This window comes from Boleophthalmus pectinirostris, unplaced genomic scaffold (genome assembly GCF_026225935.1).
Source record: "Boleophthalmus pectinirostris isolate CB_2022bp ecotype Guang Dong unplaced genomic scaffold, ASM2622593v1 HiC_scaffold_20, whole genome shotgun sequence".
Lineage (NCBI taxonomy): Eukaryota > Metazoa > Chordata > Actinopteri > Gobiiformes > Gobiidae > Boleophthalmus > Boleophthalmus pectinirostris.
In genome coordinates this window covers 18,340,055-18,366,983 of record NW_026571153.1, presented here as the reverse complement: position 1 = coordinate 18,366,983, position 26,929 = coordinate 18,340,055, and the positions used below count along the sequence as shown (strand labels likewise).

Genomic DNA, 26,929 nt, shown 5'->3' with positions numbered 1-26,929 from the left:
TTCCTCGCTTTTTTCCATTTTGCGCTGTGACTCAGAGTCAGAGGGCAGGGCCACAGCAAAATCTATAGGAAGCACATCTGGGGCTGTCTGCAAAAAACACAATTTGTCCTCAACACAAGTCACATCTTGTACCAGAGGCTCCACTCTCAGCTCACCGTTCGCACATCTGTTTCATTTCTCTGTAAGGTAAGTCTGAAAGGTAAAACATATGCTATATTCTACTCTTTCTGCTCTCTGTTCTGCCTACAGCCATTGTCCCATTCAATCTTTTGTTTACTTGTCAAATTCCTCTTGAATTCAGTGAAAGAATGCGGCAGTAAGTAGCACAATGAAGTCAGTCATTCATGCAACTCTTGTCAGTTTTTTACCTTTTAAAATCATTTGTACTCATGGCGTACTTTTGCAAAACAACAAAAAACAACAACAAAGTGTGGGAAATCTAGGGAGCATGACAGTACTTTTGCTTTTTGGTTAGTTAGTTTTTTGTTTCATATTTTTGTCACTGAGCAGCATCTCAGTCTTAGTAACTGTAGTTATTTAGAAAGCTGACAGTTACTTCCTCAAACCTGGGGTGGAGGTTGTGAGTCGTGCGGTTGCAAAAGTGTTGCAGATGGGAGAGGTGATTAAAAGGGTATTATAAGTGTAGTAGTAGTGTAGTTCATAATTTACACCTATATTTCACAAAATAGTCTGAGTTAAACCTTGGTCTTAAAGTAAATGAAAATATAAATAACTAAGTACAAATTTCATTATTTTTTTATAATCACGGTAAAGCACTGAAGCAGGTTCAAGAGGTTCAGTGTGTGGCGTTTTAATATGTGCAATTAAAGGTACACCATGTGACCTTCCCGGTAGAGGATCTGCCACTTGTTTGTATCCATGGAGATGTTTTGCCTGCTAGCTACCAAAGTGAATTTATCTATCTGTCATTTAACTTGCATTTCTACTTCCTGCACTTGACTCATTTATATATCTGGACCAAAGGTAATAGGAATGCTTAAATCATTTTTTACTTAACTCTAAATCAGGGGTGTCATACTCAAATTCACAGAGGGCCAAAATTGAAAACTGGGACTAAGTCGTGGGCCAAACTAAATATTTACTGAAAAATTTCAACAACATCTGCATGTTTTCTCTTCTTTCTAGATATGTCATTTTCTTATTCAAATAAATGTTTAATAATAGTTTTACTTAAACACTGAATCCAGAACAAGCATATAAAATAATAACAACATTCTAAATAAATAATCTCTCTATAGCCCATGTGTAGCATCTTTAATACATATTTGATTATTATTTGATTTGATACACATATGATTTTGCAGGCCAAATATAATTATATCGCAGGCCAAATTTGGTTCCCGGGCCAGGGTTTGACATGTCTGCTCTAAAAGGTACACTGTGTAACTTTTCTGGCTGAGGTTCCGCTACCTGCTTGTCTCCATGGAAATGTTATTGCTTTGTCTCGTCTTGTGTTGGAATGTTCCATTGTATGACATTAAACATATCCATTATTGTATTCTTGTTGCTCAAAAATACAGTAATTCCTTCTGTGAATAGGGGCGCCTCTCCACAGATCTGAGTTGTAATGTAGCGTAGTTCTGAAACCTTCTTGTCTCCCTCGTGATAGATGGGTTTAATCTATACTGTGGAACATTCTAGACAAAGTCATAATAATTCCATAGAGACAAGCAGGTGGCAATTGTACAATGGACCTTTAAGTCAAAATGAATTAAAAATATTAGTTTAAAAAGCATTTATACCACTTGATCCAGATGTATAAATGACTCAACTGCCTCTGAACCTGTGTCTCAAACAGATATAGTACAGAGCTAAAATAGAAATAACACTTTCATTGTACTACCTCATTTTCAAAGATGAGCTTTTAAAAGTGAAATCGAACAAGTTTTTTTTTTTTTGGCAGTGATGGACCACAATTGGAGCTAGTTAAGTCATTATAGTAAAAGTCATTGGAAAGATTGGCTCTCCCAGTAATTATCAGTCTGGTGTTTAGCTTTAGCCAGGAACCAGGAATCCGACTCTACCCACCCCCCAACGCCCGCCTCGTATCCACGGCTGCGGGTTTGGCTTTCATCACACCGGCTCTTGTTACCTGGTGCATATAAGCTAACCAGGACAGGTGAGCGCAAACACAACTGCGAACCAGGCCCCTACACTCTCACAATAACACTAACGCCAGTACAGACCCGTGGGGACGCAGGATGGAGTCAGAATGGACCTTACCTCAAGTGCAAGTACCAGATGAGATTATGCAGTTAAGTGGAGGAATTTTATTTTAATTATTTATTTGCAATTCTTTATTTACTTTTACCCTGCCTGTCAAAGCACGGTAACTCTAACCTTACAGGTTCTTGCTCTGTTATCTTCCTCCTCTCCTACAAGATGCCTTCAAATTTTCAGCGAGAGAGAGAGAGAGATGCTTTATTGATCTCAAATGAAATTAAAGTTTTGACACAGTAACATTTACACTGCGCTTCTCAATTGCCTTTGTGTCTCAGTCAAAGGTCTCGGGGCACTTTAACAGGAGGACTGGGCAGGTCTTGGCTTGTATTCTTGTAAACTCACCTACAAGAGGGATTTAGATAATGATAATTATACTGATAATGTTATCTGAAAGGGAAATAACATAGGAAAGGAGCTGGAGCTATAGTTGAACTTTCACACTTGTGACAGTTAGAGCTGTAATTGCTGTGTACTGCTGACTTTGTATCACTTAGAATAACTTCTGAGAATTTGAGCGGATAATTTTTTCAGCATCTTGACGAGATCGGATTTGAGTGACAGTTGCTTTGTTTGGTTTTTGTGCGTGTGTGTGTGTTTATTGAGTGTGGAGAGAGGGGTGTGGGAGTTTGTTTTTGTTTTTTTGTTTGTTTGTTTGTTTTGGTTTTGTTATGTAAAATTTCAAAATTGGAGCAAATTAAATAAATTAAACCAAGAATAAGCATTTCCCAAGAGCTTGTTAAGGCTAAGTAACACATGTGCCACTAATCCACTAATCATGCTAATGTGGGGTTGTCTTTCTGCATTTGTTTATTGGTCGCAGTTACGCCTTGGCGCTTTTCTAGGTATCTCAGAGATAACCCCGTCTAAAGCCTTTTGTCTATCTACATCTCTCTAATCAAGGCAATAGATCTTAAGGTCTTGGTTGTGCTACATAAACTATCACCTCATTTTAACTCTTTCAACCAGCTTTAATCAAACTGGGACAGGATGAAGAGGAAACAAAATTTGTGGTTTGGTTTCACTGTGAACATTTCCTTCTGTGAATAAATTTGTCACCCTGCATATAGGCTTGTCACGATAATTACTACTACTGTAGTATATCGACTTATCGTTCAATATATGAAAGCTATCAAGGACTCATATAGTTTGGGGGGTCAGTATTTATCATATATACTTTTTCTTTGCACTACTGGGAAATATTTGGTTATTTTTTGGCTATTTGATAAGATTTTAATGTTTACTGTGCTTGATGTTATTACTTTGTGTGGAATGTTTCACAGTATGGCATTAAACCAAACCAGACCAAGTTACAGAACAGAGCTGTGGAGAGGTGACCCTGCTCACAGTCAGAATGCTTATTTTTCTCTGTAGTTTTGAGCTATAAAACTACTTGTGATTGAACAAATGTAAAGTAGAGCTGTTTAATGTCATACTGTGGAACATTCCAGACATAACAGTGACATCTCCATAGAAACAAGCAGGTGAAAAAGTTATATAATGCATGTTTACGCTATAGAAGGATGAATTACCGTATTTCCCGCACCATAGGGCGCGCTCTTAAGCCTCCAACTACATCAGAAAACGACTGCACGCCCCACAATCCAGAGCGCCCTATACACGAATCCACTCGGGTGTCCCAGCACGACAAAGGCGCATCACCCGCAGAACACGCAAACACACACTAGAGACAGCGAGTAGAGTAGACAGCAACCGCACAGCGAAAAAACCCCGCAGCCACACTCATCACTCCACACGGAAGGGGAAGGGGAGGAACAGAACTGAGGAACGAACCGAAAAAGTGAGTGCAATTTGCCACTTCTAGACACAACTGAACAACTGAGTCACTGCGAACACGCCAACAATCCAGCGGTCCCAGACAGCACCCTCCCTACACGCCACAACTGAACAAAACCCAGAGTCACAGTGAACGCGCCAAACAAAGTCCCACTGACCCATCTAACTGTTGTGTTTTGTTTAAAGTCCAGTGCGGTTTGTTTGTGAAAAAAGTTCGAAAATAGACCATCTAATGACAGTGTGCCTTATAATCCAGAGCGCCTAATAGCCCGGAAAATACGGTAATTACTTCCATGACTCATTACAGATGCAAATTAAGTACTAAAGTGTGTCATTCTGCTGTTTATTTATTACAGCTCAGGTTTTTTAACAATATTGTAGATTTAGAATAGTTTTTGTGGTTTAAATTTGCTCTTGAGTTTTTGTGTCAGTGGCATAAATTAATTTCAGTATATTATTGTGTATCATCTACATTTTCTTCATTGATATATCATAGTTGAAAATTTGTCATAGTGACAGGTCAAGTGCATATATTAAACTCACATTCATAGTTGTAGCATGATACAGCTTGTATATTGCCACTCCTTGTTTTTTGCAATGAGATCAAGACATTTTGGGTTCAAGTTACATAAAAGTGATGTAATCTACCCCGTAATACAAGACCTCATTATGTGTCAAGACTTGGTGTAATTACACTCTTCACAAAACCCACAAAATTGAGAGTGATTTAAGACAATACAATTCGATGAGCTAAGAACTGTCCTGGTAATATAATTAGTGCTGTCATGCGATTAAAAAAAATTAGAGATTAATTAATTATGATCTGTAATTAATTAATCTAATTAATCTCATTTTAATCTCACCTAAAAATTGCTGAGAAAAGCCTTCAATTTGAGGTATTTTAATTTAAATTCATTATTACATTATTGTGGCAGATCAAAAGACTGATATAGATTAAAAAAAGTGACTTTATAAAGTCATTTATTGTTTAACAAATCTCTCCAAATTGGCTGTTGAGCCCAAGTCTCCATGAATAAGAAACTGTTTGCTGTAAAGTAGCAAAGACGAGGAAATCTGAACATAATAACCTTTGTCTCCTTAAAGACAATAAAAAGTCTAGTCTTTCCTTAACCATATTAAAAATATTATTCATAGAGAAATGCTTTATATATGAGATCACTGGTTTTAGTCCTTGTTTTAGTCCTGGTTTAGACCTGCTTTAGTCCTAGTTTAGTCCTGGAATGAATTAATCCTGGTTTTAGTCCTGGTGTTAGTTCTGGTTTAGTCCTAGTTTAGACCTAGTTTAGACCTGGTTTTAGTTCTGGTTTTAGTTCTGGTTTAGTCCTGGTTTAGACCTGGTTTTAGTTCTGGTTTTAGTTCTGGTTTTAGTTCTGGTTTTAGTTCTGGTTTAGTCCTGGTTTAGTCCTGGTTTAGACCTGGTTTAGACCTGGTTTTAGTTCTGGTTTTAGTTCTGGTTTAGTCCTGGTTTAGACCTGGATTAGTCCTGGTTTTAGACTTGGTGTTAGTTCTGGTTTAGAGGCGCACAGGAGGAAGCGCGGTTTTCGCAGCGTACGCGAGAAAACGATCCACACGCGGCGCACGGGAGCACGTCGGTGTCCGTGCAGTGTCTACGGAAGGAAACGTGGTCCACGCATTCTCAGGTTAATGACGATGATGAAGGTGTGTGTTTGTGTTTGTATGTTTGTGTGTGTTTGTGTGCGTGTCCCCTCATGTGGCAGGTCACTATAGGACAGTAGTGCAGACATCATGAACCTATGCAGGTTGTTTTCACCAGTGACATTTAAGTTGTAGGCGATTTTATATTTATTATTTTCTTTTATATTTCACGTCGGGAGAATAATTTCCAAGACACGAATGCGTTTTTACCTGTGCACTGCTGCCTCTGTTCTACTGGCTCTTCGACCTCGTCCATTGTGTGACTGACGCCGCCAGCGTTAACATGATGTTTACATCGCTCTTACTGCGCGCGTTTTGTGTGGGTTTCCGGCAATGAGTGGAATTACCCTGTGTGAAGTGTGTGTGTGTGTGTGTGTGTGTGTGTGTGTGTGTGTGTTGTCCCAACAACACACATAAAAACAGGTTTTATAATAAAGCAACTCGCATATAGAAACACTAAAGTTAGAGATTAAAAATGACATTAACGTCATTAAAAAACATAACACGCTAAATATGACTGTAATTAATTGATCGCAATTAACGCGATAACTTGACACCCCTAAATATAATATTATTTATTTATGTGTCTTACGTCTCTTATGACAATTACTATCAATTCAATAAATAAAAGATACACAATATACAGTATTTGGTCTTTTTATTTGCACTACTGGGGTACTTACTCCTTTTTTGTAACATTTGAGGTGCAGAAAGTAGAATAATACTTGTTATTAGTACTAATTGTGTACTGATGTGTTTCAGTGTGCTATGATATTATTTCAGATAATATTTTTTCTTTACAACATGGTTTAAAAGGATTTACTATCTTACTGAACTACTATTTATTGCAATATTTCTGTAGTAATATATTGTTGTTGTTGGTTTTTTTGTTTTTGTTTTTTGTCATGCCAGGCCCAGTATCACTTCATACCCTTTCTTTTTTTGCACTTCCTAATTCATCTTCCCGTTCTGTGAGCTTTAAGCCATGTTACAATGTTCTTACTTCCCCAAAACCATACCTGGAATTGTGTTTTGTTTCATTCACTCATGTTTCAGTAATCCAGTTTTTTAGTCTGTCTACGTCTCCAAGCTCTGTTCCACCTTGTGATGTCATGAAGTGGTAGTTTTCAAGTTAGCAGCTCCTTTTAGCTTTAGTTCAGCTGAGATTGGCAATTCCAGGGTTGAAATGATCTAAACAATGCTAGTGAATTTACTGATTAAGAACACTGTGGAGCAATTCCTGTATTACTGCATGACATCACAAGGTAGAACAGAGTGTTTTCCATTTGAGAGAAGAATTTGGCCTAAATACGCAGGACTTGTGTGTTAAACATGTGTGAATGAAACGAAGCCCAACTCCAGATCTGTATTCAACTAGAAAACAACATTATAACAAAGATGAGAAAATAGTGTAATAGTCCGTGCAATAATAGCCTACTTGAGTAACTTTAACCTTTAATGTTTGTATATTTCTGTGCAGCATGCTCCCGATGCAGGCAGTCCCAGGTCAGTTTGGTCCAGAGGTCCGGACCCCGGGCCTGTGGGTGTGGAGGGTGGAGAAGATGAAGGCCGTGCTGCTGGACCCCACCGAAATTGGAGCCTTTTATAATGGAGACTCTTATCTGGTGCTTCAAAACCGTGCCGAGAACGGGGCCGATCTCCACATGTGGATCGGTAAGAAACTCATGAAATTAACCAGGTATAAAATCTATTAAGTCAGGATGTACTGGTGATTTCAAAATCAGATACTAGAGGTGTAACGATATCCAAGTCTCACGATACGATATTGTCATGGTATGAACCTCACAGTACGATATTTATTGCGATATCGTGGGAAAGCTCACGATATGGTGGCAAGGCTCAAGATTAGGCATGTAACAATATCCAAATATCTCAGTATGATATTTTCATGTTATAAATCTCACGGTATGATATTTATTGCGATATTTTGTGGAGGCTAACAAAACTGTGAATATGCTACTTTTTCCTCTTAAAATGCCTTGACAAGACTTAATCCAAAGAACTAAGACTTAAAAGTGCTTAGAACTGTTATTTCTTCATGTAGTCTGCACTGAAATGGACTATGTAGTTCCCTCTGTCTTTTTTTTTTTTTTAGCTATTGCTGCACCATAACTCTTAATTTAAGCAAAGAGACTTGTAATTCAATATATTGTGATGGTCCACGATATTATTGTGAGAACTTTGATGATACAATATCACGATATTTCAGTTATTGTTACATCCCTATTAGACACTAATTGATACTAAAACTACACAGCAAAAAGTGGAGTGTTAAAATTGACTCTCACAGAGTTAATTTTAACATTTTCTCAGAGTCTATATGAGTCCAATCTGTTCTAGAGTTAATTTAACACTTTTGGAAATGATAATTATGTAACACTGGACCAAAGTTACTGTTTAACCCCAAAATCAAGAGTTAAATTAACATTTTGAGAGTAAAGCGTTAACACTTTGTAGGGTTATACTGTTTTAGCTAAACAACACACTTTACACTTAATTTGAGTTAATTTAACATCTTGGAGAGTTGTAACTACACACTGTGAGGTGTAAATTAAGGTACACTGTAAAAAACGCATTAATTGCATGTAAAGCCTTTATTTTCTTTAAAACACTGTAAAAGATGAAATTATGTACAAATCATTATCTGAAGACTCTTGGCATCACCGTTCAGCTGTTGTTCAACCTGAACAGTCCTCTGATGTGTTGGGACTCCTTGAGAATAGTCAACAGGGCTGTCCGGTGGCTGAGGAGTCACTTGCCTTTTCCGCCTTTGGACTGTCTTCAGCCTTGAGATGTACCCTGATCCACCCGCAGCATCATAGAGGTGCTCCTAAAAGTAAAAAGGATGCCATACAACTTAATGTTGAATGTTTACACAATTTACATTGCTTAGAAAGCAAAATAATTCTTACATAGCCTTTCTTGGCATATGGATCTTTGAGAGAAGGAAACGCCATCACAATCCCAAGGGCAGACTGTTCCCGAGTAGCCTTAGAGGGGAAGTTACTGAAACAGGAATTCAACTTATTAGAGACATTAAGAATAATTTATTCAATTTTGTGAACAAACAGAAACATACCCATGGTGTTGAATCATGTGAGAAACCAGTATATTAAATAACTTCCTTCTTGTAGTATGACTTAGGGTTTCTGTTGTTTGGTATTCCTTTAGCACTTCTTCACCACCAGCTTTTTCTTTTAAAGCTGCTTCTATTATCTGTCAAAAAGAGAAACATATGTTACCGAGAGCTACAACATACAACATACACCAGACAGACAGACACCAATTTAGCGAATAAAAAACTATTTAATAGCTTACTTAAAATATGCAGGATAGAATACTGTCCTTGACATAAGCAAAGAGCTAAAAGACCATGGGTTATAGTTACGTCTGCTAGCAATTTCTCTGATAAAGAATTCAACCTATACAGTTATAATTGTAATTCTAATTAGTGAAGAAAATAAAAAATATTGTCTATAGTTTAAATCAAATTGCACTTACCAAAAAGAGCTGCATGTAAAAGTGAAAAATCCACTGTCTGTCTGGTTCAAACTGGTTCAAACTGGTCTTCTGTGGCGGGAATTTGAAGTGGTGGGTGGGCGGTGCCGAGTTAACACTCTGGGAAGTTGAATTAACACTCGGGGAAGTTGAATTAACACTCGGGGAAGTTGAATTAACAGTCGGGGAAGCTAAATTAACTTCAACTATATCAACTCTGGCAAATAACAACAACTCTAACTCCCATTTAACTTTCAAATAGTTTAAATAACGCTTTCTGTGTTAACAACTCTGAAATATTTTACCCTGAAATTTTAACTCTCCAGTTTTTGCTGTGTAGCATCAAAACTAGATACTAATAGTAAGTAAACAGTAAGTAAACAATAGACATGAACTTTTCCTGAATAGCTTTAGAATGATCTTCAGAACAAGTATAAAAGCACACAGACTTGTATATGTCCAAGGACCACTGCAGAACTTACGTATCGATGAAGAGATGTGCTTGAACAAAATAAACACCAGTAGTCTCGTCAATAACATAAGACCAGTTTATTAGAATTTGTGTGGGTTGCCTATGGGATCAGTGGTCTTATCTATCTATCTATCTGTCTGTCTATAAATAACAGCCATGCAGAGCAATTACACAATCACAATAATTACTATATCATCTTATTATCATATATGAAAGCTGGAACAATATTTTTTGGGGTAAATATTTATCGTGTGTACTTTTTACTGTATAAAAAAGTGGACTAAGCGAGTGTGATGTCACCCTTAGCTTTCAACTCCACTCAAATGAATTGTACGCACAATTTAAAAAAAAAACAAAACAGGATCACATAAAGTAGATTAATACTAACATTTTAAGACCAAAATGACGAGGCTCACGACAGCAGTTATAGAGAGAGGCGACAATATTCCAATGTAAGTCAATGGAATATTAGTCAGTAGTCAGTTTTTTTGGTTGTTTTTGTACCAGTATTTTAGATTTAGAACTGTGGTTTAAATCTGCTCTATTTACTTCAGTAATATATCGCACTTCGAAATTTGTTATCGATACAGGTCTAATAGTAATAGATAGTAGAATGATCTGCCATGGTCCAGTGGTCTTTAGCGCGTGCCCCCAGTCCTCAGGTGAGCAGGTAATGAGCGTGACATTAACACTGATGACACACGAGACACAAAGCTGACCCTTAGCTCCAGAGAGTGGGACGATGGCCGAATGACACAGGGAAGCGGCTCACATTAAAAATACATGAGTTCTGTTACAGTACTCACACAGGCCTGTTGTTTCCAGCATGTATCCGGTGCTTAGGTAACACTGAGATGATTGTCACTGCTCAGAGAGGGCTCTATTTGGCCCCTCTTCAAAGACCCTCTGTTTTTGTGCCTGTTTTTCCATGACCTTTCACCTTTTGTGAGTTGGGTCAGTGTGATGTGTGTGACTGACGGATTAACCTCTCTGCTCCACGTCAACAGGATTCAAATTTAAACACTTCATCCATCACTATGATCGATCAGCTTCACTGGAACTTTCGGTGTCAAAATTCAGCTCATGGCTTGGATGATCTGAACCAACACTAGGTTCGATCAACATTAGGAACAAAACATATAAAATCTTCTACCTGAAATAAGTGATAGTTTGGTGCTTCGATTGTTAATTCTGTAAAAATCCACACAGTTTCTCAGTCTTTTATGTATATTTTTCTCTTTTTTATGTGTAAGTAGCCATGTTTCTTTTTAAGGCAAACGGAGCATGCATCTCTCTGATTGGTTAATCCACCTGTCAATCAAACCTTCTGAAATCAAGGGGACAGGATACAGCTCCAGATCCACTCGTCTTTGTAACGTTTTTTCAAAGCATGTGGTACTGGCTGGTCATACACGGAATCAAGGATATTTTTAGCACCAAAATAATCTAACTTTTATAATAATTCCTATTTTTTAGTCACATTTTATTATCTTTTATTGACCTCCAGGCGCATAAAATCAACAGAATCGTTGTTGAATTATTACAATTTAAAGGGCTCATATTATGCTAGTTTCTGAGATGTTATAATGTTGTGTCCTCATCACAAACATACCTGGAGTTTTGTTTCATTCACACATGTTTAACACACAAACACTACACATTTAGGCTATTCATTTAGTTTTTTTTCTGTAAAATCTCCACCACCTTGTGATGTCATGGGGTGTTTTAAATTCCATACACCTTCACTAGAATTATTTGGATAATTTCAATCCTGGAATTGCCAATCTCCACCGAACTAAAAGTAATAGGTAGATCTTAACTTAAAAACTACCACTTCGTGACATCACAAGGTGGAACAGATTCCTGCTCTTTGGATTAACAAAAAAGTGTGAATGAAACAAAACACAACTCCAGGTATGTTTAGATGAGGTAACAACATTCTAGCATGGCTTAAAGCTCACGAGTTAAACAGAGTGAAAGATGATCGGACAACCGACAATTGTCATGTCAAACCATATCTACTAGTACACCGATATCTGAACACTCACATGGTTTTAAATGTGGGAAACTTGTAAATATAAACATGTGTGCAGGTGAGAAGTCATCCCGTGATGAGCAGGTGGCGTGTGCGATGTTGTCCACTCAGCTGGATAACTACCTAGGGGGAGACCCAGTGCAGCACAGGCAGGTACAGAGCTACGAGTCACCAGAGTTCATGGCCCTGTTTCCCAGAGGAGTCAGCTATAAGGTCAGCATTATTTTGAGTTTATTAATAGTTTTGATCTCGCATGCATATACACACAGACACACAAATGCAAACAAACACACACTAATCTCGTATTCAGATATATGTCGATTTTATCTTCCTTTATAATACATTATAATCCATTTATTACTTTATAGTGCAGCCTCCGTGCCACAGTACTATTAACCGGGCATAGAGTGCAGTGTGGAGAGGCCTGTATCAGCCTTGACCTTAAAGTGGGATTAAACAACCAAAACTCCACCCACAAAACAGTTAGTTAGAGCTGCTAACTTTGCCAGTACCAGGAGAGTGAGGGGGGAGGATGGGCGGAGTGTGGACATACAAGGAACCATGTGATCGGTCGAACAACTTATGCACATTTCAGACTCCACCCCTGCAGCTAAGTGTTTGTAATCAGAAACGGCAGGCTGTAATCAATGCAGTCTTTTGTGATGTCACCAACTACCTGGAATTGCAGAGGCCACAAGAGCCAGGACATGCCCATTTTTATATATATATATTTTTTAACACAAAGCTGAAAATACACCTAATTTTCACAAAAATTTCCAAAAAAAAGGTACTGTAGGTAATGCTATTCAAACCCTATATACATAGTTTTCTGATCTATGTTATAATGTTGTTTCTTCATCAAAAGCATACCTGAAGTTGTGTTTTGTTTTTATTCACACATGTTTCACACACAAATCCTGCATATTTAGGGTAAGTTCTTCTCTCAAACAAAAGAAAACAACTTGTGATGTCAGAAGGAACCGAGCGTTTTAAGGTGCAGAATTACTCAAACATTGGTAAATGAAACAAAACATAACTCCAGGTACATTTTTGATGCAATAACGGCATTGAAACATGTCTAAAAGTTCACAAGAGTCAATTTTGTGTAATATAAGGAGCTTTAAGTTAACTCAGCATGGGTTTGTTCACAGGAGGGTGGTGTGGAGTCCGGCTTCAGGAGGACTCAGGGCTCGGGGCCGGTACACAGGTTGTACCAAATCAAAGGAAAACGCAACATCCGTGCCAAGGAGGTGGAGCTCTCCTGGGTCAGCTTCAACAAGGGGGACTGCTTCATCCTCGACCTCGGAGATGTTAGTATGCAGCACGTGGTCACCTTCAAATTAAAAGCTTCAAAGCTTTACATGTACATGCCTTTAACACACATCAAAAATATGATAATTATCTACAGGCCTATCGATAGAAATTTGGAGGCCTGGGGCAAGAAGCCTCACATGGGCCACCCCGTAATATAAATTAAAAGACGAGGGTCCAATTCTGGGTCCCTAAAACTCCAGGGCAACAGATCCCTTTGCCTTTCTTTCTGATTGTTCACATCTCTGCAGGTTTTGACAAGGAAAATTATGTAAAAAAGTGAAATAATGTAACAAGTGCAGAAATAAAAGAAGGGCACTTCAGATATAATCGTTCAAATATAAACAGAATCATAGTTATCAAAATTATAAACTTACGTAACCATCATCCAGACTCTGGCCAGAAAACGGTTCCAGACATTTAGGCACGTAGTCCTCACTACGTCCCTAAAAGTCAGAGGCTCTTATCATAGTGTTTTTGGTGGTTTTGATGGTTTGACAATGAGGTAAATGCTGTTAATACATGTACAATATTGCACAATCATTTGCGGGACAAAAAACCCCACAATTTTCAAGTCTACGGTTTTTAGCAGTTGGTATCTGAACTGTGTCAGGCTTGGAGCTCAAACTCTCTGAGAAGGTGGTTCACGCAGATTTTCACTACCATGGAATCAGCTGTAAAGTGTCAACTGGGTCATCTTATTATACTAGTTATCTATTGTTCACTGGCCATAAATGTACCCAGTGTGGAAAGCCGCACTGTATTAAGCAATAGGAATTCTGAGCCAGCAGACTGAGACAAATGATGCAAATGATCAGCCACTTATCGAAGAGACTACAGATACTGCAGGGTTTGTGACGCATTTTGAGTTCAGGAGGTTAAAGTCCGGTAATGGATGAAAAGAGAAAGAGAAGCAGTTGGTAATTGGGTGGAGGAGAGTGAGATGTTTTAAATTAGGACATGTAAACGATGATGAACTGAGATGTTAGACTTAGACTAAATCAAACTGTTCTGATCCACAAGGGAAATTAGTAACTTGCACGTCACAGTATTATTTTATTATTTATTTATTTAGGTAAACATTTTACTTTAGAACAATTTTACAGTAGAACATAATAAGATCAATACTGATATCAGTGCGGTCATATCAACAAAAATAAAAAGTACAACAAATAAAAAGCATGGAAATAATACGTACGTTATTTTTGATTTTGACCAAAATGGAGTGGGAAGAAGAAAAACGTATTTAAGCCTACTCCCACCTTCTAATTTAACATAATGAGCTTTCTTTTGCATTCCTCAGACTTTTTTTTATATCAAACCATATGGACTATTTACACCTGTTACACAATATAATATAATAACAAAGAGCAAAAATATAATAATGCTGTGAAAGTGAAAAGGCCACAAAGCAACAATATGTTTTTGACAATTTTATCTTTTCAGCATTTATGTATGTGATAAAAACAGTATCCTTGATTCAACTGTGCCAGCTATTAAAGCTCTACTCTTGCTTGAAAACTAATTGTAGCCAGTCACTGTACGTCATAGAGAGTTGGTAGAGATGTGTGCCAGCTAACTCTTATGTCACAGTTCCTTCGTCAGTATTACTGGTCACTGTGACTCAGTGCGTTACTGGTCTAGGCAGGGTCTTATTTATTTAAAGCACATTTTTAAGATGAATGTATTACTGTTACTATGTATGTCAAAGTATTTTATCTGTGGTCATGCAAGCAAAAAAATACATAATTCAAATGAGTTATTAAAGGTCCCATATTACGCTAAATGGACTATTGTGAACTTTTACCCATGTTTCCTCCTCTAAAACATGAATGGAGTTTTTTGTTTCATTCACACATGTTTCAGTAACCTTTTATTATTAGTCTGTTGATATCTCCAATGCTCAAAATGCTCTGTTCCACTTTGTGATATTATGAAGCAGTAGTTTTTAAGTTAAGCTTCAGATCAGCAATTCCAGGTCTGAAATCATCCTAATAATTCTAGTGAAAGTGCATGGATTATTGTGGCGTGTTTTCAGATAAAGAGAAGAACTGAGGCTAAGTATGCAGGGTTTGTGTGTTAAACATGTGAATGAAGCAAAACACAACTGCAGGTATGTTTGTTGAGGAAACAAGATTATAACATAGATCAGAAACTAGCACAATATGGGCCCTGTAATAACATGTGACCTGTTTTTTACTGAAAAACATTTAAAGTTTCCGTTCAGAGGTTTTAGCCTAACATAATGTACTTTCCAGACTATCATCTCCTGGATCGGCTCTCAGGCTAATATCTTCGAAAAGCAGAAAGTGAGAGAAATTGCATCACTCATCCGTGACACAGATCGACATGGAAAAGCCAAAATAGTGGACTGCTGCGAGGGGGAAGAGCCAGAGGAGATGCTCAAGGTAAAACTAAATAAAACACACCCAGATGTTCATTTAAAAGTATGAAGTTAGTTTTTACCAAAGTTTGTTATTTTGTGGTGTAGGTTTTGGGGAAGATGCCGCCGCTGGCCGAGAGCACACCAGAGGAGGACAGCAAAGCCGACGTCTCCAACTCTGCCTCTCTCTACAAGGTACAGTGTCAATCACAGATAAATGGAACTATCGAATCTACTGGTACTGCAGTTTTAACATTTGGACTTGAATGGGGATCTTACGCACATCACATATTGTAGTTCCAACTAAATCAGCTCTTTGTCATCAGATTGTGTTAAAATAAAGCACAGATCTGACAAATCTGACAAAGCCTCAGACGGATCAGTGCCTCCAGTCAGCATCGCAATGTGGATGACATCAGCTGCCTTTTGTTTACAGGTGTCAGATGCAACAGGATCGATGAAAACAACTCAAGTGTCAGAGAAGAGCCCGTTTGCCAAGGAGCTGCTTGTGCGTGATGACTGCTTCATCCTGGACAATGGAGCCAATGGAAAAATCTTTGTTTGGAAAGGTAAAACTACACAGCGCTAACATACGAGACGACTTCTGAATACCTGATTGGATTAATGATCCAGTGTTTTATTTTCTGAAACTTGACTTGTAGGTAATGGTGCAAATGCTGAAGAAAAGAGAGTGGCACTCCAAATTGCTGATAACTTTATTGAACGCATGAACTATCCCCGAATGAAAACACAGGTAATAATATTTTTTGCTTTCTAAATATAGTGTTTCATTCAGTTACATTTACATAATGTGGTTTATTTTACTGGGAATGCTTACAGAAAAACACAGTACATTTTTTTTTAATAGGTTGAGATACTGCCTCAAGGAAAAGAGACCATTATCTTCAAGCAATTTTTCAAAAACTGGAATTAAGAATCTTTAAGAAATTTTGGACTGGGGACTAAAAAAGTTACTCAAAAAGTTACAATATTAAAACATTTTTTTATACTTGTATGTAAATATTTTTAAGTTACTGTGGCAGATTTTTGACTAGAAGATCCAATGCCACTTTTGTAAAATCCATTTCCTATGAATCAAAAACCAAGTGTGAGTAAATGATTTGGATTTTTTTATTACTTAGATGCAATACTATCACAGGTTACAATAAACATAATTGAAACTGGACAATTGTGCGTTTGTGTTTTGTGTTTCCTGCTTCCTTGATCTTACCAAATCAGGATTTTTTTTATTTTTTTTTAATGACAAAACCAGGAGAAAAATAAGTACACGTGTCATTTTTGGAATTATTTTAGTAGCTTTTTTTTTTTCCACAAATGAGGAGTTTTCTTTTAGCTCTTTTCCACCTTCAAGGCTCTCAAAGCTCTTTACATTAAGGAACCTCTCACCCATTCACACATGCATTCATACACCATTGTACGCACACTGGGGTGAGGGGAGTTAAGTGTCTTGCCCATGGACACAAATACAGCATTCATCTGTGGGAGTTAGAATCACACTGCCAGCCTGCGGGTCAGTGGGACCGCTCTCCTAATGATGACCAATTTAAGGGGTTAATTGTAAATAAATATTATAATATATTAAATATTATGAGTATGTTAAATGTCTTTTCAAATAAAGCACATCACAGAAAATGCACAATATAAACATTCTCATCCAATAATATCAACATTTAGAGTATATTTTATATTTACAGTCCATGTGTGCCAAATGTGAAACAGTGAGTCACAAAGTAGCTCATAGTTTATTTTAGCGTGATTACACGTTTTGCACTAACTGCTAGTGTGTAACTTCTGGAAAATGAAGATTTATCAGCGTTGAAAGGTTTACCTCCTGTAGGATGCCCTCAGCAAACATGCCCTGGCAGCCCAAGGTTTCCTTATTTCATCCATAAAGCTATAAAAGAGTCTAGAGTCCAGAAAGAGAGGGAGGGAGAGAGGAGGAAATAGAAAGAGAAAAAGAAGGAGGGAGAGAGAGGGAGGGAGGGAGGGAGGGAGGGAAAGAGAGACACAGAGGTGAACAAAACGCTTTGAGACACTCAGACTGCTGTCAGTTCTAAGGAGTCATCAGAGCTGCACCACCTGCACCTCCAGGTAAGGCCCACAACAACTGACCATTACGTAATTTACAACTGATTGGATTTTTATTACCTCGGGAGCTTAGAATACATATGTTTACAATAGTTTACAAGACCAGTATAAAATATAAAGAGAAACATTGGCACTGACTTATCCTATTTTATGTTCATTCATTTACTTAGGTTTATATTATATATGGCATAAGACAGCGAATGTAATTTGTATTGTATTTACTGTAGTTTAATTAAGAGATGATGCAGGTGAACAGGAAAAAATCTTAAATTTAGAGTTATCAAACTTCTTCTGTGTATTTGCATAAATATAAAAACCTATTTTGTGTAAAAATTGACAAAATTGAAATTGAAATTTAAAATTAATAGAGCTATGTTTAAATGTCTTGCTTTATATTAAAATGTTCTTTTTGATTAAATCTTGTAAAATTGGAACACTGGAAAATTCTGTGTGTGTAGATGCCACTTTAAGGGATGATCCTTATGTCCTTATCTGAGAAAAATTTGAACAAAATAAATATTAAAAAGGAAACATAAAAAATATATTTCAGCATAGAGGAAACTAAACTCACCAAAAAACTGAATCTCCCTCAATTGTTATTTCTGAATAAACATTATTATTAGTAGTAGTAGTAGTAGTATTAGTAGTAGTAGTAGTAGTATGTGCTTTGTAAAACAAGACTGTAATTTGACATAATCTGTGTTTTTTTCTGTGTCTTTATATATATGTATATATATACATATAGTAAATATAAGCAAGCTATAGCCATATTATATGTATTATATATTGCTATGGACAATGATGCAGGATCCAGACTTTGACACTCAAATGAAACCTAATGTATTTTTTCATCTTTTTGTATCTGTAAGTGTTGGGACCAAGTGCCATGGCGCTAAAAGGCATTCTGAAGTCTGACAGAAGTAAGTAAGCCCAGTTGCTATAATTATAATATCATTTCATTTAAATGTTGTGTTTGTGATTAAATAATAGTTGGCTGCTGTGGTTGATTGATGATATGTCTGGTGCAGGACTCCGTGGGCCGTTGAATGGCGACGGCTCTGCACACAGCTCCATTTGTGTGGTCCGGTGGTCACTGCCTGAGGACAGTGCTCCGGCTCACAGCTCCGCTCCAGCGAGCAGAACAAAACAAGGCACCCTCTCCAAGTCTTCACAGGTAACTACAGTCAATCACAAAAAAATAAACAAATAAAAAAATCATGAATAATAATAATAATAATAATGATAATGGTTTTAGGCTAATATATTGTTCATGTACAACATCTCACCATTATGTAACAGATAACCCTATGTCCTGTCAGTAATCAGTATCATCTTTGCACTGTTCTTCTTACAATCAATTTTTATTAGTTATTTCTATTTTATTTTATTTTCACTTTTACACATACATCTATATAACTATGCCTTATTTCACCAGACTCTTGATATTTTTTTTATATTACTTTTTTATATTTTTTCTCTTTGTTATTGTTTTGTGATGTGTGAGCTACTGTGTCCAAATCATTTCCCTTGTGGATCAGTAAAGTTTGTCTAAGTCTAAGTCTAAATGTTTTTGTGTCACACCACCTTTCACACCAACAGAGTCTGGGAGATCTACGCAGTCTCCAGGAGTGTGTCCAATTCATCGAACACTGGAAGGTGCAGGTGGACCAAGTCTGTAAGGTAGGCCCATGATGTTATTAACTATACATGTGTTTGTGAACTTGGACCACACATTTCTTCAAATCACACTTAATTAAATTTAAGATTTTTCTAAAGATTTAACTTTTCTTTTCACAATTTGGACACTTTTGGATAGAATTCTCCCTAAAGTGTGGTGTTAGAACTCTTCCTGAAATTTTCAACATATTTTTCAACTTTTCTTTGCAAATTGCTTCTTGATTCATGTAAAACTATAATTTTTTTTTAGTTTTTTTAGTTTTAGTTTTGGTGAATTTAACTTATAAAGTTACAGTTGCATTTGTTTGTTTTTATTGTTTCTGGTTTTATAGTTTTTAGCATGATCATGTTTTTAGTAATTATACTTCATTGTTGTTGTTTTTATGATCTCTGTGCAGCGCTTTGAAAACTGCTTTGTTTGTAAAATGTGCTATAAAAATAACATGGATTTGGATTTGGTTGAACACTTTGTGGGACTAGACCTGTCACAATATTTACTACATGAATTTCTCTTACAATATATGAAAGCTGGAACAACATATTTTGGGGCTCAGTATTTATTGTATGTACAATTTATTTGTAAAACTGTGGAGATTTGAGCTATTTTTGTTGTAATACAATATGATTTGAGCTGTAGAGGGTGGAAAAACTAACTTCTGTTGCAAATTATTGCTTTGTTCTACTGTTTATTTGCTGCAGCCTGTGCCTTTTGAATGATATTGCCAATTTAAAACAGTTTACAAGGATAATCTTAATTTATTGTTATTGTATCAGTGGCATAAAGTATTTTCATTAGTTTTGTTTAGCGCAGTATAGCAATATATCAAAATTTGTTACTGTGACAGGTCTACGAGGGACTACTACATTAGTACTTAATAATTTGCAAAGTAAATCTTAGCGTTGCCATGGAATCAGTGTAATGGTGTGCGTGAGAGTAATCCTGATATGATTTTACTGCCATTTACAGCTCAGTGACCTCACACAATTAGGGTGGCAAAGCAGTTATGAAGTTCAATGCCCTTGCCACAGTGCGCTGGTCTGCTGGGAATTATTAGGAAATAAATTGCATAATAATTAGTCAGCTCAATGGGCCCATTTTACGCTATTTTCTGATCTGTTATAATGTTGTTTCCTCATCAAAAACATACCCCAAGTAGCGCAACCCTGCATATTTAGGGTATTCTTCTCTAAAACAGAAAACACTTTGTTCCACATTGTGATGTCATGAAGTAAGACACGAAGTGCTCCACTGTGTTTTAAAACGCAGTGGAGACACATCTTCATTAGAATCATTTAGATAATTTTAGCTCTGGTATTGTCCATCTCTGCAAGGTGGAACAGAGCATTTTGAGCTTCAAAGATGCAGACAGACTAATAACACAGGATTACTCAGATATGTGCGAAATAAACAAGACACAACTTTGGGTCTGTTTTTGACGAGGTAACAGCATTCTTACATGGCTAAAAGCTCACAAGAATCAAGTTTGTGTAACATGGGACCTTTAAAGTAAATATGAGTGTATGTTGTGTGGCAGGGTACACCTGACCCAGGTGAGGGCACCAGTCAAAAAGAAGAGACACCAGATCAGCGGACAGAGAGAAGTCTGGAGGAGAGCAGGAAGTTGATCCTGGAGTGGGCTGACGAGCTTTGCCATGTTGATAAGGTAACTGCTCAATACATCTGTCTTTTTAAGGGTCCATATTACAGTATTTTCTGATCTATGTTATGATGTTGTTTCCTCATCACAGACATATTAGGAGTTGTGTTTTGTTTCAGCCATTCATTCCTGCATATTTAGTTAGTTAAGAGTTAGTTAAGCTCAAACTGAAAACTCTCTCTTCCTCCTTGTGTTGTCATTTGTGCTCTGCTGTGGTTTTAAACTTCAGCTGTTAACTTGAAAACTATCGCTTCGTGACATCATAAGGTGGAACAGAGCATGTTGAGCCTAAGACTAATAATACAGGATTACTCAGATATGTGTGAATGAAATAAAACACAACTCCAGGTATGTTTTTGAGGAGGTAACAAAAGTGCAACATGACTAAAAGCTCAAAAGAGTTAATTCTACATAATACAGAACCTTTAAGATCAAAATAAGTCCTGTTGCTTAAAGGTTTGTGTTTTTAGTTTTTGAAGGAAAGCCGTAAAGCAGGTGAAGGTCCAGGAAAACAAGATAAGGAGGTGAACCCGAAAGAGGAATCTCAGACCAGAATCATGGGATGGGCCAAGGAGCTCCAAGAGGCTACAGAGGTAAATACTCCAGCTTTACAGAGCCCATATTAGGGTATTTCCTGATCTCTGTTATAATGTGGTTTCCTCACCAAAAACATACCTTTGTTGTGTTTTGTGTTTGTGTTTCATTCACACATGTTTAACACACAAACCTGCATATTTAGGCTGAGTTCTTCTCTCAAACACTCTGTTCTACTTTGTGATGTGATGATTTCAGTCCTAGAAATCCCCAAAAGGTAAAAGATAGCTGTTAACTTGAAAACTGCCACTATATAACAACACAAAATGGAACAGATCACTTTGACCTTTGGAGACTAATAATTAAGGATTACTCAAACAAGTGTGAATGAAACAAAACACAACTTTGGCTATGTTTTTGAGGAGCTAAGAATCTTTTTGTTGTTGTTGTTGTTGTTGTTGTTGTTGTTGTTGTTGTAATATAGGACCTTTAATGCTCACTTGGCAGCAAATCACAGTATTTCATTCTCCCAAATCCAGTGTAATATTCACCATAAGGAATCAACCTTTTTAGTGATAAATTTTATTGACATTCTCAGTATTTATTTGACCAATACAATTTAATCCCCATAGTTTCAGAGTAAGGTTGCAGCCACAAAAAAATGAATGAACAGAACAAAATAAAAAAGCCAAGAAACAAGAGCAAAATTATAGCATGTTTATTTATTTATTCATTTTTCAGACTTGTGGTGTTCCCCGTGAAGAGCTGGGCCGCGTTCTTCGGCTCTTGGGCCTCAAAAAGAGACGACTGGGAAACCTGCTTCCACTGCTTGAGTTTATTACATGGTCCCTGCTCAGAGAAGACAGCATGGTGAGTGCTAATATAATGCCCTATTGAAATGTGTGAAGCTTAAACTGAAAAAATTACCTTTAACCATCTTATCCAACCCATCATTTGACCCAATAAAGACAATATTCACATACGAACCTTTAATAAAGCCACAGAATCCCACTGTGATCTGGGCTTCTGCCAACTGATAACAGTGAGTGGGCTGATAGAAAATGGCAATGAATGATGTTTATATGCCCAAAGTTCAGTTGTAAATCAGATTTTAAGAGTACTATAGTTCATTGAATCCTTGACATTCATTTTACTGTAAATAACTGTGACTTAAGGTTAAAGATAACCCACTATCTGCTTGTTACAGGAAATGATCCCTCAGTTGTGGCTGCCAGCAAAGCAAAAGATCTGGGAAGCTGGAATACCAAGATACATTCCCAATTCTGGTATAAATCATTTTTATAGAAACCATTAATGATTTTCCAAACAAGTTTTTCTAATGCATGTTTGTGTTCACAGTGTGGATGTGGATTTGCAGTGCGGCAGGTGAGGCTCAGATGTATTTATTTATTTATTAGTTTACTGTAAATGTAAAATGTAAATAAAATAGACTAATATTACACAAAATCAACTCTTGTGAGCTTTAAGCCCTGTTAAAATGTTGTTACTTCCTCAAAAAAAAATATCTTGGGTTGTGTAATGTTAGCCTGATTCATCAGCCGGTTTCACTTTGTGGAAACCGTCTGACCTCACAGCATTAGAATTCGTTCGCTCGACAGTAGGCGGGTACTTTTTTATTTAACCAGTCACTACTATTTGGTCGTGATCTATGTAATGCACCACTAACGGGGTTAACTGATATATTAAGCTTTTCCCAAATTCCATAGGAAGAAGGACAATAACGTCTTTCCCCTTGATAAAATTCACCAAACATTCTCTTTGTTCCGGCTTTAAATTCTCGATCTTGGGAATCGTTGCCAACACAAAATATAAGGCTCTTCGCTGATTGGCTGGTGCTTGTACTCACACTTCTGGGGTTCTTGCAAATCGTCTAGTGTATTCCGATTCCTGATCTAGTCACTGGAGAGAAATGAAATTGAACGGAGCGGCGGCATGTTTCATTCACACTTGTTTGAGTTAGCTTTTGTTATTAGTCTGCCTACATGTTAACAGCTACCTTTTTACCTTTTGTTCAGTAGAGACAGGGCTAAAATTGTCCAAATAATTCTAGTGAAGGTGTGTTGAGAGTTTTTTTTGTTTGAGAGAAGAAATCATCCTAAATATGCAGGGTTTGTGTGTTAAATATGTGTGTGTGAATAAAACAAAACACAACTCAGGTTTGTGATGAGGAAACATTATAATATATATATCAGAAAATAGTGTAATATGGGACTTTTAATATATTGGTAAATGAATGCTGAAATATTATCACTGAAATGTTCAAATGCATGTTCAAATGCATGTCCACATACTAACCATCGGTGTCTCTCCTCACAGCCGATGTGGTACTCGACCCTCTGACCCACAATCCCTGGCTGGAATTGTCAGATGACCAGCGTACAGTTCAAGAAGCCCAGTCCATGTCCAACGTCTCTGAAAACGCCCAGCGCTTTGACACGTTACCCTGCGTCTTGGCGTGGGAAGGATACAGCTACGGACGCCATTACTGGGAAGTGGACATAGGCAGCAAGGGCCTGTGGAGAGTGGGACTGACCACAGCCGACTCCAGAAGACAGGGACGGTTCTCCATGAGTCCGAAAGAGGGATACTGGGTGCTTTGGCGCAGTTCTAAAAATTTTTACGCATGCACCAAACCAGAGACAGAGCTACCGATCAAACTGGTTCCACGTCGGATTGGGATTTATCTAGACTACAAAGAAGGGCAGATTTCGTTTTACAATGCGGAGACCAAATCACACATCTACTCTTTTAACAACGGGAGCTTCAACGGAAAGCTGTACCCGCTGTTTGCGCCACTGGATGGGAATACCTTCATGAGAATTGTACCTCAGAGTCTCAGTAAAATGGGCAATTTTCAAGGATCATGGGACAGATTATGATCCAAGCTGTAAACCTGTAGTAAAGAAAGAAAGAAATTAAAGTAATATACATCTAGAATTACTTTAGCCACAAATGTTAAAGGGTCCATATTACAATATTTTCAGATCTATGCTGTAATGTTTCTTCATCACAAACATACCTGGAGTTGTATTTTGTTTCAATCAAGCTTGTTCAACACACAAATATTTAGCTTGAGCTGTCTGTTCCACTTTGTAATGTCATGTTTTAATACTGGAGATGCTCCACTGTGTGTGTTTTTTTTTTTTTTCATACACCTTCACTAGAATTATTTGGAAAATTTCAGTCTTTATATTGCTAATCGTTACTGAACAAAAGATTTTAAAAAGTAGCTGTTATCTTGAAAACTACAGCTTCATGACATCACAAGGTGGAACAGAGCATTTTGAGCTTGGGAGATGTAGACAGGCTAATTATAGTGGATTACTCAAACATGTGAATGAAACAAAACACAACTCTAGGTATGTTTTTGAGGAGATAACAACATTATAACATGGCTAAAAGCTCTTAAGAACCAATTTTGTGTAATATAGGACCTTTGAGTGGCACCTTTAATAATGTAACGCTGGCAAGTAACAGATAAGATCAAACTGCTCAGTGTAATATGTGAACAGACTTTTTGAAGTAAATGCCACAATTATGTAAATGTGGTAAAACATGAGAAAGCTCTGGACATCCATAGGCCTGTCACGATACAAAATTTTGAAGCACGATATATTGCTGAAGTAAAAATAGCTGATTAATTGTTAAATCATATTGAAAAACATTTATAACTCTGGCACAAGAACCCAAGAGCAGATTTAAGCTACAGAAAATATTCTAAATCTATAATACTGGTAAAAACATGAGCTGCAACCTTCAATCTGTGGTTCAAATTTAATCATGAGGCAAAAAAAAAAAACCCTGAAACCTAAAATAAATAATGCTCCATCTTTCATATATTGAACAATAAATGGGTATAGTAATTATCGTGACAGACCTAGGCTATATATTCTCTTAGTTGGTTAATGCATGTACGCACTTTTACAAACTTTGTATTTAATATTTAGACTAAAATATTGTATGTAACCTATAGTAAATATATATTGTAATAACTAGAGATGTTATTTAATAGTGAGTTAAGTGACGGGCAGTGTAGCCTATGCGTCACTTAATTCTATTTTAGTTGTAACTAATAAAAAGCTGTTTCTGCCTGTGCTTCTGATTGTAGCATGTGACTGCTATAGTAGAAAATAAAGGAGCAAATAGATGTTGTCTTGTATTTGTCTTTTACATATTGGTAAATACAGCTGTGCTATACATTGTTGGAAAAGTGTTATTTTTCTACAAAACAAATGCTGAGTTCAAATGCAATGCTCTGTTAATCCCAAAGTAAACAAACTGAAAACACGTACATTCTACCCCTTTGTCTGTTTCTGTTGATCCAAAACAGACTCATTCAGTCTTTTTGAGTCAAAAGCCAAAGTATGTCCAAAGTCCCAAATGTATTGATTGGACCTGTACTGAAAAAAAAATTATACTCACCATGTTACAAAATTTGTAATAAATTCAGATTCAGTTTAGTCTTGCCTCAGTGAGTGTTTCTTTTTACAAAATAATATCCTACTAATAATATTTTTATATAATGATTTATTATTTAGTTATTTATATTTATTATTTATATATATTTAAAAAAAACAAAAAACAAAAACAGTAGCAACAGAATTTATTTTCTTCTTTAGGCCTATCACTATTTTTTAGCCCCCCCTAGTGTTTGCATTACCAGCTGACACTTATATTTATGTTATCTTAATTTCTGTTGTTTCTGTTTTGTTTTTGTTTTGTTTGTTATTTGCATATTTCTGTATTCTTGTATTATTTAAAATACTTTTTGATATCTTCATATTATATGTTGGTCATTTGTTTGTCTAATTTTCTGTTCTTTATGTCTTTTTGTTGTTATATTTTTGTTGTTGTTGATTCAGAGTGCACCTGGGTGGGCCTATGTTTTTGTTTCAGAAAGGCCTGAAATCATGTAATTGTTTTCCTTTCTTTGAAATAAATAAATAAATAAATAAATAAATAAATAAATAAATAAATAACCTGTGAAACTGAAATTTCTGAATGGACATTGATGTTGTATTGTGCAGACCACATGGTGCTGGGGGTGTTCTTCATGTAAGGCTATTTCCAGTAGTTTGAGGGTTACCATGGAAACACAATGCACATATTCATTTAAAAAAAAAGTCTGAAAGTCTAAAATAGTTTATAGTCTGAAAACTTTTTTTTTTTTTTAACAAACGGTGAGAGTGATTAACTGAAAAACTGTTGGCTAAAGCAATCATTTCAAGCATAAGAGATTTGTTTAACAGCACCAATCAGCTCACTTGTTTCAGTTCCAGCTAAATTGTCTCTTTCTGGTCAAATTTTGTTAAATAAAGCTCAGATTAAAGTCTAAAAAGACAGAGAATAGCCTACAGTCCCCAGGGAACACTGAAGCCATCAGCTGCAGAGTATTAATAGTTGGTGAGTTATGTTTAGACTTGTGTTTTCTATCACTTACATTAGTTTTGTTTTCTTTGTAGTATATATTATAATAGCATTTGCAAACTTGTGTA

General features: G+C 36.6%; 2 protein-coding genes across 3 annotated transcripts; both read left to right on the top strand.

The window, feature by feature from the left end:
- Positions 1-29: 29 nt before the first annotated feature.
- Positions 30-16,624, top strand: capgb (capping protein (actin filament), gelsolin-like b). Of its 2 annotated transcripts, none has more exons than XM_020924026.2 (9): positions 30-186; positions 7,196-7,389; positions 11,800-11,954; positions 12,893-13,051; positions 15,311-15,460; positions 15,544-15,630; positions 15,872-16,004; positions 16,098-16,189; positions 16,304-16,624. In XM_020924026.2, the coding sequence occupies exons 2-9, from the start codon at positions 7,197-7,199 to the stop codon at positions 16,367-16,369; spliced, it is 1,035 nt and encodes a 344-aa protein (XP_020779685.1). In that variant the 5' UTR covers positions 30-186; position 7,196; the 3' UTR covers positions 16,370-16,624. The 2 variants fall into 2 exon arrangements, with proteins under 2 accessions (XP_020779685.1, XP_020779687.1); XM_020924028.2 differs by having other exon boundaries at positions 88-199.
- An 897-nt stretch (positions 16,625-17,521) lies between these two features.
- Positions 17,522-26,302, top strand: si:dkey-219e21.2 (E3 ubiquitin-protein ligase TRIM21). Its single transcript, XM_020924019.2, has 10 exons — positions 17,522-17,547; positions 18,414-18,464; positions 18,573-18,718; positions 19,144-19,224; positions 20,757-20,885; positions 21,350-21,472; positions 22,155-22,283; positions 22,621-22,699; positions 22,773-22,799; positions 23,751-26,302. Exons 2-10 carry the CDS (start codon positions 18,431-18,433, stop codon positions 24,311-24,313), a joined length of 1,311 nt encoding a protein of 436 aa, XP_020779678.1. The 5' UTR covers positions 17,522-17,547; positions 18,414-18,430; the 3' UTR covers positions 24,314-26,302.
- The last annotated feature ends 627 nt before the right edge of the window (positions 26,303-26,929 follow it).

Bases quoted from the DNA above. Each gene is read 5' to 3' on its own strand.
- si:dkey-219e21.2 (XM_020924019.2), top strand. From the start codon at position 18,431: ATGGCGCTAAAAGGCATTCTGAAGTCTGACAGAA. The intron at 18,465-18,572 runs GTAAGTAAGCCC...TGTCTGGTGCAG, and splicing joins CATTCTGAAGTCTGACAGAA to GACTCCGTGGGCCGTTGAAT. The intron at 18,719-19,143 runs GTAACTACAGTC...TCACACCAACAG, and splicing joins CCCTCTCCAAGTCTTCACAG to AGTCTGGGAGATCTACGCAG.
- capgb (XM_020924026.2), top strand. From the start codon at position 7,197: ATGCTCCCGATGCAGGCAGTCCCAGGTCAGTTTGGTCCAGAGGTCCGG. The intron at 16,005-16,097 runs GTAAAACTACAC...CTTGACTTGTAG, and splicing joins AAAAATCTTTGTTTGGAAAG to GTAATGGTGCAAATGCTGAA. The intron at 16,190-16,303 runs GTAATAATATTT...TTTTTTTAATAG, and splicing joins ATCCCCGAATGAAAACACAG to GTTGAGATACTGCCTCAAGG.